Source organism: Pipistrellus hanaki, assembly GCF_964339955.1.
Source record: "Pipistrellus hanaki genome assembly, chromosome: 1".
Classification (NCBI taxonomy): domain Eukaryota; kingdom Metazoa; phylum Chordata; class Mammalia; order Chiroptera; family Vespertilionidae; genus Pipistrellus; species Pipistrellus hanaki.
This window is the reverse complement of record NC_140503.1, coordinates 81,733,801-81,746,921: the sequence shown is the minus strand read 5'-3', so window position 1 is coordinate 81,746,921 and position 13,121 is coordinate 81,733,801. Positions and strand designations below refer to the sequence as shown.

The following is a 13,121-nucleotide window of genomic DNA, read 5'->3' as shown; positions in this document are numbered from 1 at the left end:
CCTGGAAAGGAAGGCAAATCTCTGCACATCTATGTAAACTGGTGCTATGGAGATGCTGAGCCACAAAGGACAGGCCTTAACCAGACCACAGGTTTTTTTTTTTTTTTAATTTTTTTTAAGATTATGATGCCTATGGTTTCTTCTAGGACTTTTATGGTTTCATGTTTAAGTCTTTTATCCATTTTGAGTTTATTCTTATGCATGGTGTAAATTGGTGGTCTAGTTACTTTTCTTTCTTTTCTTTTCTCTCCCCCCCCCCTCCCCAATTTTCCCAACATCATTTATTGAAGAGACTGTCTCTGCTACAATGTATGCTCTTGGTTCCTTTGTCAAATATTAATTGAGCATAGTGGTTTGGGCCAATTTCTGGGTTCTTTGTTCTGTTCGAGTGATCTACATGCCTGTTCTTGTGCCAGTACCAGGCTGTTTTGCTGTTTTGAGTACAGTAGCTTTGTAGTATAACTTGATATTTGGTATTTTGATCCCCCAACTTTGTTTTTCTTTTTCAATATTGCTGGGGCTATTTGCTCTCCTACAATATGTTTACTGATACATCAATGGAAAATAAAGAGAAAACAAACAAATGGAACTATATAAAAATAAAAAGCTTTTGCACTGCAAAAGAAGCCATCATCAAAATGACAAGAGAGCCATTACATGGGAGGACATGTTTGCCAATGATACACATGATAAGGCATTAATCTCCAAAATATATAGGGAACTTATACAATTTAACAAAAGGAAGACAAATAGTCCAACTAAAAAATGTGCAAAGGACCAAAATAGACACTTCTCTAGAGAGGACATGCAGAAGGCCAAGAGACATATGGAAAAATGCTCAAAGTCACTAATCATCTAAAAACAGTGTTTCCCAAACTTTTGACATATGTGTACCCCTTCTATAATTTTCGTAATGCTAAGTACCCCTCGTACTCATGAGAACGTAGAATCAGGCGCAGCTAAGCACGGTGCAGTGCATATCCCCACCAAACTCCAGTGCAACGTGTACCCCCACCAAACTCTTCCCGTACCCCTGGGGGTATGCGTACCACACTTTGGGAAACACTGATCTAAGAGATACAAATCAAAGCAACAATGAGATGATATCACCTCATACCTGTCAGCGTGTTATCATCAACAAATCAACTAATGACAAGTGTTGGCGAGGTTTGGAGAAAAGGAAACCCTAGTACACTGCTGGTGGGAATGCAGACTGATGCAGCCACTGTGGAGAACAATATGGAGTTTCCTCAAAAGATAAAAAATGAAATTCCCATTTGACTCAGTCATCCCACTTCTTGGAATGTATCTTAAGAAACCCAAAACACTCATCAGAAGTTTATGCTATAATGCTCTTAGCATAATTTATAATAGCTAAGACTTGAAAGTCTTTGCTAAGTGCCCATCAGCAGATGAGTGGATAAAAAAAAACTGTGGTATATTTACACAATGGAATTTATGCAGCAGTAAAGAAAAAAGAACTCTTACCACTTGCAACAGCATGGATGGACCTGGAGAATATTATGCTGAATGAAATAAGCCAGTCAGAGAAAAATAAGTATCACATGATCTCACTCATATGTGGACTCTAATGAACCAAATAAACTGATGGTCAAAATTGAGTCATAGAAGCATGAAAAGACTGTTGAAATTCAGAGGGTGGGTGGGAAAAGGTCAACCAATGAAGCTGTATAAATATATGCATAACCCGTGGACGTGGACAATGAGGTGGTGAGGAATTGGGACTTGGGGGGAGAGGGGGACAGGAGCAGGCTGGAAGAGGTTAATGGGGGGAAAAAAGGAGGACCTATGTAATACTTTCAACAATAAAGATTTAAAAAATACTTTAATTTTTTGTGTATTGAGATCCTGTTCATGCTGAGCCCTTCTTTGGACTTGATCTGTGAAGTAGTGAAGTAGAGGAGTGACGAGGACAAAATCTGGAGCCTAATCACCTGGATTAATCCTGACTCCACAGTAACTATTGAACCTGTTGAAGCCTCAGTTTCATCACTTGCAAAATGGGTATAATAATGCCTAGGACAGAGAAAGTCTTTAATGTGCCAATTAGCTAAAATAAAGTGTTTGGTATAGTGTCTGCCATGGAGTCAATAAGTAGTCTTTTTAAACAATTTTTGGTGACAATGACACTAAAGAAAGAGTGGCAGATAAAATGATGGTGAAAGTCAAAAAAGGCCATGTGCTGAGGTTACAGGAAAAAATAGAAATATAATGACCTTCACTGAGGAAGGCTTAACATCTTGGATCTTTAACTAAAGGAAAAGAAATAAGCACACAACGGTAGTAAATTAGGAGTATGGAGAAATTATCATCGTTGTTTCTTTTTATTTGTGTTTATTGTGTGGTGTTAGGGTGATTACCAGTTTTATTTGAATGTTTTATAAGCTGTTAGATTTATTTACTGAGCATGAACAGATAAATAGGGATGTTATTCAGCTGTGTGGTGTCATGGGTTCTCACAGCCAGCTCTTCCGCTAACTTTCAGACAAGGTTAATTAACAAGGGAAGTTCACCGTGGAGGGAGGAGGGGAGCGTTGGGTCGGCTGGATGATTCATTTTATGGTGGTGGGGGTGGTGATGGGGGGCGGGGGTAGAGGCGAGGCTGATGAATCTCCTCTTGTTAGTGGTTCTGGGAAGGGGTTAGGCATTGATTGGAGGGAAACTTTTACGAAACCTTAAGAAAGACGTACTGACAGAGTTCTGTCAGAGGAGTGTGATCACTTTAACATGTATGATTGGGTGGAAGTGGGAACAGCTCCTAAATCTTTTCCAGTCCTAGACATCCATGATTGTGCTTTTTCATATTTTGTTTCTCAAAGGCCCCTTCTTATAGCAAGGTGTCTTCAATCCTAAACCCAAGGAGCTCCAGAAATTCTTCCTTATGTTTTCTTTCTTTTTTTAAAAATAATATATTTTATTGATTTTTTACAGAAAGGAAGAGAGAGGGATAGAGAGTTAGAAACGTTGATGAGAGAGAAACATCGATCAGCTGCCTCTTGCACACCCCCTACTGGGGATGTGCCCGCAACCATGGTACATGCCCTTGACCGGAATTGAACCTGGGACCTTTCAGTCCGCAGGCAGACACTCTGTCCACTGAGCCAACCCAGTCTTAGCGTTCCTTTTGTTTTCATCATGTCCCTTCTCATTCACCACTCACAGGTGGCATGTCACCTGCTCAGGGAGATCTTCTGTGACCCTCATAACTAATGTGGGGCCCTCACCAGCCAAGCCCTCACATTACCTTGCACCACTGTCTGTGTAATAAGTGTAGCCTAATGGTTGAGTACATGGGGCTTTGAGCCGGAATCCCAGAGATCAAAACCTAGCTCTGTCTCTTCAACCTTTGACCTTGAGATATGCAATTAACCTCCTCTGCCTTAGTTTCTTCATCTGTAAAATGAAAACAATGAACTACTTTCTTCTAGGATTTTGGCGAGGGCTAATACATGTACCCACTACCTGCCCAACACCTTGCAGTGTGCATAAATGTTAGCTACTCTTATTTTATTCCTCATCACTCTCTGAAATCACCTTTTTTTATTTATTCCCTTCTCATCCTCTTGTCATTTTCCTTCTCCTCCTGTTAGAATGCAATGCCATGGAAGCAGAGACTTTTTAATATTAGAACTGCATTGCCAGGATCTAGAAGAGGCTTCATAGTAGGAGTTCAATAAATATTTGTTGAATGAATGAATGCTGTATTAATATTTAAAACGCTAGTTTGCCCAATTTCAGCTCATGTTACTGAGGTGCCCCTATAACAAAACAAACAAACAAACAGAACCCAAGCTATTTGGTTTCTTGCCTAGATTGAAACTCATATTACTTTCCCTTATTATTATTATTATATTTTTTACCCAGACATCCCACATTTTTGGAGATCGAAAATTTTACAGAGCTTTTACATCTCTAGTTGGTCATGTGGGTGCTATACATTCTTTCAGAATATTAAATTATCTAGTGACATTGAATTACACTAAGTATTCCTTTTTCAAATGATACTTCTCCTGTCCCACCTTCTTCACTCCTGGGACATGTCCCCTACGAACCAGTAAAAATCACTAACGGTGAAGAACCAATGCTGACAGACAGACAGGAATCCTTGAAAAGGAGACCTACAGCTCCTGAAACTGGACACAAAGAATATAACTTTCTTGCATTCAAATGGCAATAGTCATTAAACCCACACGTGACCTATAGAAACCAAACTAGCCAATGCCACACAGTAATAACTAATAAATGAATTGGTCTCAGCAAGGTAGGCAAATACAAATGATCCCAAGGATAGAGCGTGTTTTGTTTCCTCCAGCATAGCTCTTTATAATGGGGTCTGTAGGGTAAAGCATAGTGGCCGCTCAGGTCCTCTCTTTCACTCTGACCCTGTTAAAGGTTATGGCTGCTCTGAGCCTGCCTTTTAGACTGGTCAGCTCAGGTTTGGGGGGTGCATGGAAGGGCCTGATTCCCCACCTCCTGTCTTTTTTTCTCTCTGAAGAATTCATGTCAAATACAGTGCCTGACTCTGACTTTTGTGCAGGGTCTTGATTACTTATATATAGTTTTTAAGGCCTGATAATACGGACTGTTACCCTTACTGACGGTGCTCACCCTCAAGAGCTTAGCTATCAAAAGCCCTACACTCTGAAATTGGAGGGCTGTGGGGGGCCACATCCATAGTACAGTCTACTTATGTTTATCTTCCACATCTAATAAACATTGTTTGAGAGGTTGGTTAGTATGTTGTAATACTGATAGGATTTGCATTGCCAAAGGCATTTTGTAAGTTTCATAGGTCTTAGTTTATGTTGCTATAGTAACTAAAATGATATAATAATGAAGATTACGACTCTAAACTTGGTCTTCACTGTTCACTGGGGAACGTATAATCTGTATACTAACTATTCTCTTTATTATGGTATACGATTTCTGATATCCAACCTGATTTTCTTACTTACATGTATGAATTTCAGTGGCCAGTTTGAAATATTAAAATGGACAGTCTTTCTCTCAAGAGAAAGGGGGGCTTTGGAGAGTTAAGTAGGAGAAACAGAATTCTGATAAGCAGCAATTCCAGAATTCTCATTTTAAGGACTGACATACATTTGGCTCACCTTCTCCAGCTAAGTGAATTTCTAACGTGCTGAGGCCCTTGGTGCGTTATTCACAAGTGCTCTAAGAAAAGGCACGATATTGAGGCATTTGGTGTAGCAGTAATGCCTGAAGTGAGATTAAGGTGTAAGGAAGCTCTACAGGAAGACAGCTAAGAACCCTGTGGGTTGCTCAAGATCACATGTGTTAATTATATGGACCCGAAGCAGTTGGGAAACTCAATATAAATGATCCAGGATTGACCTAAGACAGAGATATGTCCACTTCTGAAGCCCAGCTTACCTTATATCCTGATGATTTGATGTGCACGCCGCGTTTGGTCAGAGTAGATTTCATTCGGATGAAAAAGGAACGCTCAAGGGTGTTGTCAGTGGTTAGCAGGCTGGGACTGGTTGACTCCACTGAGGATACAAAGACATACACACATGATTTAGATCTCTGCACAGCCCCTCACAGCTACTGCTCAGGTGCAATCCTTGAGTTCACTAAAAATAAATGACTGAGAGGTGCTAAGAGCCAAGCAATCAATTTACCTCATTTAGAAAATGTTTACTTTGCAGAAAATAAAAAAGAAAAATTAATTATCCAAAGTAACTTCATTCTAGTTTCTAGCAAGAGTTTTTTCCCCCGCCTTTAATCCCCAGCAGCTCCCTACATGAGGTCTGATAGTAGCTAAGCAGTGACAGCACATCGGGAGGGTTGGCCGGTGTGCGTGGAGAGAACTGTCATGAGAAAGAAAGACTCCCCAGATTGATGGGATCAACTAAGACTCAGGCAGAGCCGCTTCTGAGGGAGGGTGAGGACGGCCTGCCCCTTGTTCTCCCTGAGAATCCTGTCTTGTGTCATTTACCTCCTGGGGCGTTCTGAGAACCACAGAACCATCAATGCCTTTGAATACTGGAGTTGGTTTTCTTCATTGTGGGGAACGGGAAGCATGAAAACTTCTCAACTGACTTAAGACAGAGGGCTGAGAGTGGGATGTACAGACAGAACAAACACAAGCTCCTCACAATTTCAACTTTCCATTCCCATCACTAATGGCAGCCTGTCCCCTCCTTGCCCTCAGCCCAATAGGAAACAGTCTCAGGGTTTCCCCCTTCTCTGCTTCTGGGGTGGAAAACAATAGTATCCTCTCTTAGTAAGATCTCTTTCCCTTTACAGATTTTTAGACTAAGTACAATTTTACTTAGGAAACTTAAAATGGTATTTTGCAGTCTTGCTGATCTAAAAATGCTTTATTCATAAGACTAGAAGGCAACATAAGTCTCTTTTCTTTATAGTCAAGCTTCTAAGGTATTATATAAATTTGTTTTTTTCTGCAAAAAAATAATTTTGGGATGTTTAAGCCCAATAAAAACTCTCATTTTATTCTTCTAAAATAGTGCTTTTAAAGCTTTTCTTATTCTAAAGCAAAAAAAAGTTGCAACAACATTAGTATTTCTTTTGAACAGTCCTTTTTCTGATATCCTCAAAGTAGAATATCAAAATAGCTCTTATATTCTCTGGGTGGGGGTAAAGATTTAAGAATTAAATGTATAGTTATGAAAACAAAGGAAAATAGGCCAAAAACTGTAAAATTTTATATTATATAACATATTCCATGTTTCTAAGGCAAAGGCATCTCTATTTTTTTATATTAAACGTTGTGCTCAATACAAATGATCCAGGATTGACTTAAGACAAAAGAAGAATGAGAGCTACTGTAATAAGAGAAATGCTGCTTTCTATGGTCTGGGGCCTTTCCTATGTCATTCCTGTTTTAATGTGACTATATTTTCCTATATTTATGGTGTTTCTATTCCGGGGTAATGGAACCACCGGCAAGTGTCCTTTTCTTATGTCCCTCTCCTAAGATTTTCTTTCTTTTTTTTTGTTTTAGAGAGAATGGATCTGATGTCATTTTAAATGTACAGCTTTTTATCACTGGAGGGAAAAGCAGAGCCATGTTATATTTAGTACTTTCATTTCTTCTGATTAAATATGAATTACTATGAAATTTTTCTCATCATCTAACACGCCATAATACGCCAACAGCTTTTTAATACACTATATAAGCACAAACTTCTGCTCTAAGAGTTTAATTTACCCCTCTAATCCAATCACATCAACCTTATTTCTCTTATCAGAGATTCCCATTTTGAATTAAATGAGCTCATTAGTTTTAATCAAAAGCAGAGAGATCAAAACTTAAACGTAAATGCTTTAGATCAGAACTGTCAGTCAGCCGTGCAGTTCTATTTTACTAAAACACAAGATCAGAGACCCTTAGAACCAATTTTTTTTCTCATAAGGGATGCCGAGAGCTTGAAGATGCTATATCCTTTTTTTCCCTCTCCCAAGGACAGATTATACATTTAAGGTTAGACTTAATTTATAGCAGCTTTTCATCCTGGTGGAAGTGGAAAACTATGCCAATCTACTGTTGTCCCTTTCACATTTATTGGCCCTGGTCCTCAGAGACTTGAACTAACGTGCTGCCATCAGAATCCACACTGCAAACTCGGCCTTAAAAATTCAGCTCTGTTCAGCAAGATCGTGTTTGCAATAGCTGAGGACAAATGAAACTTCCCAGAGAAGTGAAATATGGTTAGGGCTTCTGGTACCCTACTCCAGGAAAGAAGGAGCTATCTACCTGTAGAAGAGTGAGCAATTTAGGCACTATTAGAAATGGTTATTGTGCTCAGTGTGGGACCGCAAAGCAAATACTTAGCATGCACGTTAGAAACCACAGCATGGGTACTTCCCACGGAATGGGGATGTGAGACACAAGCTTCGCCTGAGCTCTGGAGGCGGAATATTGCGTTGTGCCCTGACTGAGGCAGTGTACACAGCACCCCGTGTGTTACAACAGTAATTGTCTAAACATACAGGGCCGCCCGCCCTGACTGGTTTGGCTTAGTGGATAGAGCGTCAGCCTGCAGACTGAAGGGTCCCAGGTTCAATTCCGGTCAAGGGCATGTACCTTGGATGCGGTTACATCCCCAGTAGGGGATGTGCAGGAGGCAGCTGGTCGATGTTTCTAACTCTCTGTCCCTCTCTCTTCCTCTCTGTAAAAAAATCAATAAAATATATTTAAAAAAAATAATAAACATACAGGGCCACCTAATTAAACCCATGACAGCTGGTATGCAGTTGTCAAAGTCGAAGTCAGGTTTTGTCCCGTGGAAGCTGAGATTTTAAATCTAAACTGGCCCTCAAGCTTTATTTCAAGAGTCTGGAGGGATGGGTTGGGCGTTGAGGAGAAGGGTTTGATTCCTGATGAAGATTTCTCTTTTAGTTCCATATGACTGTCTGGTGCTGAGAAGGGGCAGAGGTCATGAGCCACACTGTCCCTATCCAAGAAGCATGTGACAAGCTCTTTCAGGCACCCACACCACGGCCATGTTTGCTCAGGGCCAGCCTGTGTGCTGAGGCCGTCACAGCTCCTGCAATGGTGTCTGTCCCGTATACAGACAAAGAGGAGGCCTCCTAAGTGTCTCAGGTGAGAAGTACCATGTTCATGAAGGTTCTGCTTGGGACAGAGCCAAGGCAGCATGGCCTTCATGGGTGATAGGACTGCAGCCCTCAACAGAGAAGGGGTGTGTGCATATGTGTGCATACATGCCTGTGTGTGCATACATGTATGTGTGTGCTGGGAGGGTGGAGTAATGAGAAATGTATTCTTAGAACTGGAGCTATAGAAAGACAGTGGGAACCAGTCTGTCGAAGAAGCATTTTAGAGTGCTTTCTAGGAATCAAAGACTTTTCTGTCAACTCAACGAGGCAAGGCCATGATACTGCATACTCTGATAAGAAATCTGAGATTCAGAGAAGTTATAGCTGCTTCCTGAGATCCAGGAGAAATTTATGGATAAAAACTGGATTAAGTGGTCAAAGCTTAGATGTGGCCAGTTTTGACCTATGAATGATAAACAAGGAGCTAAAAACAAAAACAAAAATAAGACACATACAACTCAAAGCGAGATAAAGAAATATACTACCTTTTGCTGAATGTCAAGGGCCTCAACTTTTTAATAAATCTAAATTATCTCAGCTCTTGAAATGTCAGTGTTTGCATATTTTGTAAAATTTACAGAACGATTTATAGCAAAAGTTGTAATAATTTTTGTGCTATGGCAAATGCCACCATAATGTGAAGCCATGTCAGTGTCAGTCCCCATCTGTGTATGAGTCCCTCACTGGTTTAGGAGTTGCTGCTTCCTTATCATTATGGCGGGGCCGGGTGGGGGAGGGTGGGAAGGGCGGTGGCTGAGGACCATCTAGTTCTCACTGGCCATTCTGGGCACTTGCAGTGTTCTCTCCAGGTCTCTGCCGGGGAATGATGCAGGTGAATGAGATCAAAGCATAAAGAGGGCCTTTCTTCCCAGGGCACTCCAAGTGTAGTTGTAAACGTCAGAACCCTCCAGCTGCCACCAAACCCTGATGTATGAGAGAGGAAACATTTTTTAAAAATGTTAAGTTTTGAGAAAACTTTGTGACTCTTCAATTGTGAACAAAATATTTTTCCTTTTAAAGGAGAAGTGGAGTTGGGGGGTGTGGCATTAAGAGCTGGAACTACTCAGATAACCTGCTACTGGTTCCTGGCCTGTAGAAGCGATAGAAGATAGCTTTGTCAATATTTGGGGTAATTTGTTTTGCAGCAATAGATGACTAATATAACGTCCATGTTGACACTCTTTGGGAAAATCACCACCTTGTTTTGATATGTGACAACCATGTGTGTGTGTATAACTCATGTTGAACCCACATGTGCAAGGAAAACTACCTGCAAAGCTGACTGTTACAAGCAGGGCCTGTGTTCTCCACAGCAAATGCTCAATTGATGTTTTAAAATGTGCAGTTTGCAAGAGATGCTATTAACAGTGTCATCAACAAGACTGTGAGGTCCTGAAAAGCAGGCCTGATGTGTTTCTGGCTTTTGTGTCTATTCTCTGCTCTCCTCCAGCCCCCCTCAGCTCCCCAAGTTCCTAGGATTGTGCTTTACATAAGCAGCCACCCAGTCTGCATGTACAATAAAGTAACAGTCAGATGCTTACTTTTAGAAGAATTATTTGAATTATTTTCTTTTACATCAAACATCTCCTCCTTTCTCCCTCCCCCTCCCCCTCCCCCTCCCCCTCCCCCTCCCCCTCCCCCTCCCCCTCCCCCTCCCCCTCCCCCTCCCCCTCCCCCTCCCCCTCCCCCTCCCCCTCTCCCTCTCCCTCTCCCTCTCCCTCTCTTCCTTTCCCTCTCGTGGGGAGAGGGAGTCATTGTGTCTCGTGCTATACTCATCTCTAAGGAAGCATTTTCTGCAAAGTGTTACTTTCAGAGTCAGGGGCCAGAGGGTTGTTAGAGGATTGGCCTGTTTCCTCAAGAATCAGAGGATACTTTGTTCTCTGTTCTGAGGGTTGGTTTTCATTCCCACTGGCCGTCCTCCACCACGTGGCAGGGCACCTTTGAAGGGGGTCACAGCTCTGAGCAGCCTGGCCGGATCCTGAGCCCCTGACCGCTAGGCCATGTGCACTGTCTTTCGTGGACACCGGGGGACCGCCCCCTGGGTCTCATGCAAATGAAGTTCCAGCCGTTCTGCTCTGGCTCAGCAGGCAGCCTCCCTCTGCTCCCCGGCTTCCTCTGGAAGGCCACGAAAAAGCCACATTTATTTAGCCTCCTGAGGGCTGATTCCCATTCCCGCTCAGCTGTGAGTCCCAGCCTTGTTTAAAAACGTGTGAACCGTTAACTGAAGCTCTGGAGCGTAGGTGTGAACATAATTGTGGCTCAATGGTGATGCAATCAACTTCTTTCAAAGGAACACACAAAAAATTAATCCGTCCAAAAAGATCTGCCAACCCGTGCCACCTGTCAGTGCAATTGCGCTGGTGGTATCCACCCGCCTTGGATGGGAGTCTAACGCCTCAGGCTGCCTCTGAGGCCCCTGCACCCGCCCCGCAGGGAGAGGAGCGCGTTCAGTGGCCGCCGGCTGCCCCACAGTTGGTGTTTGGATGTACCACTCTGGGGAAACATACACAGTGCCAGAGTCAAGCTGTGGGTGTTTCTGTACATGACTACTAAGCAACTGGCAAGTTCAGGGGGGAAACTCGGGAATTGTGAAGATAGCCTTTCAGAGAACATGCCATCCAATGTGACCCCTTTGGTAGCGGGCTGCGCACTCCACAGAACATGCCACATGCATACTGCAAGCGAGTGTTTTAAATCTTCCCGGAGACTCCCCATAAATGTTGCCACTTGAGGGATCTATTCTGGGAGAGAAAATATAGCTTGTCCTCCTGGGACACCGCTTGGATTCCATTACCAATATTGCGTATGGGATCGAGTGTGGCAATGCTTTTATCGCGACTATAAAGTGGTTACGAGCCAATTCCTCATATAAAATATACTCAATAACATCAAGGCTCCCCCCCCCCCCTTTTCTGTTTCCTTCTTTTATTTCCTTCCTTTTCTTTCCTTCCTTTCCTTCCCCCCCTTTTTTTTTCTTTTTAACGACAAACACGATGTCAGACAAAGGGCATCGGGCATGGTCTTTGTAGTACAAAACAAAATAACAATACATAAACACCTTTGTGAAGGCAGCTTGAAACCCCATGTTTTCTATTAAAAAGTCATGTTCAATCTTCACTGTTGATAGAACCGAATAGCTAACACAGAGAACATTGTATATCAGAAAGGTCAATAGTTATTATGAGCTACAAATATATTTTTTTCCATCCTTCAGGCTGTTTAGCGCATATCACAGCATGAGCAGCTGTCTCCTTTAATGCTTTTAAAATTAGACTCCCAAAGAGGAAGAAAAAAAAAATTATGGTTGCAATGATTGCTCTTTGCTTTTGTAAGTTTACTTTAATATACTATTTTATATACATGAATCTTCTGTGCAGCCCATCCACCGGGCAGCGCCCGGTTGCCAGCATTGAGGCAAACGGCCACATTTATGTTCTTAGCATTCTGGCCAAATCTCCATCTCAGACGCGGATGCTGGGGACATGCTGTGTTTTAAAAGGAGTTATATGGAGGAGTCTGGTTACAGAGGCACTCGCGGATGCACACATATGCATGCTGACTTTCACTGCTTTAAAGCTCTCTGACTAACTGCGACAATGGCATGTGATGAGAGACGGTTAGGGCGCGCTGGGTGGAAAATCATGCCGTGATTCAAGCCATTGATATACAAAGTACCCCTCTCCCCTTGCAGGCCTGTGGACGGAGACTGCACCTCAAAAGTTCTGAAAGGCTGATTCGCCTGCCCCTGGAACTTCTTGCCCTTACTTAGCATAAAATGAGTATGTTAAATAGCACATGTAAGCATATATTGCATGTTTTATGATAGCTCATTTTGTCTTTGTTCAGGTATTTAAATTACTAGTAAATACTTATTGAGTACTGGAGGCCTGGTGCATGAAATTCGTACACAGGTAGGATCCTGAAGACCTGGCTGGTGATTAGAGCCGATAAGGGTCTTCCTTCCCCTGGCTGCTGGTGCCTGCTTTCCCCCAGCTGCTGGCTGCTGGCTGGGGGATTCCTTCATTCCATGCTGCCCCTTGGTGCTCAGCGCATGTCATAGCAAGTGGTCGAACTCCCGGTCGGTTGAACTCCCAAAGGGACAATTTGCATATTAGCCTCTTATTATATAAGACTAGAGGCCTGGTGCATGAAATTTGTGCATGGGGGGGGAGAGGGTGGTGGTGTTCCTCAGCCCAGCCTGCACCCTCTCCAATCTGGGATCCTTCTCACAATCCAGGACTGCTGGCTCCCAACTGCTCGCCTGCCTGACTTCCTGATTGCCCCTAACCACTTCTGCCTGCCAGCCTGATCACTTCATAACTACTCCCATGCCAGCCTGATTGATGTCTAACTGCTACCCTGTCAGCCTGTTTGCCCCCAAACTTCCCCCCTCTGCCAGCCTGGTCACCCCTAACTGCCCTCTCCTGCAGGCTTGATCACCCCCAACTGCCCTCCCTTACAGACCTGGTGCCTCCCAACTGCCCTCCCCTGCTGGC

General features: G+C 42.8%; 1 protein-coding gene across 17 annotated transcripts in view; it reads right to left on the bottom strand.

Annotated features, from left to right (window-relative positions):
• The window catches only part of NPAS3 (neuronal PAS domain protein 3), an 865,565-nt gene that overhangs the window by 61,599 nt on the left and 790,845 nt on the right, over window positions 1-13,121 (bottom strand). For all 17 annotated transcript variants that reach the window (XM_084874501.1, XM_084874511.1, XM_084874510.1 and 14 more), the window contains one exon: window positions 5,413-5,531. In XM_084874501.1, the coding sequence (XP_084730627.1) occupies window positions 5,413-5,531 (119 nt within the window). The remainder of the gene's footprint in view (window positions 1-5,412; window positions 5,532-13,121) is intronic.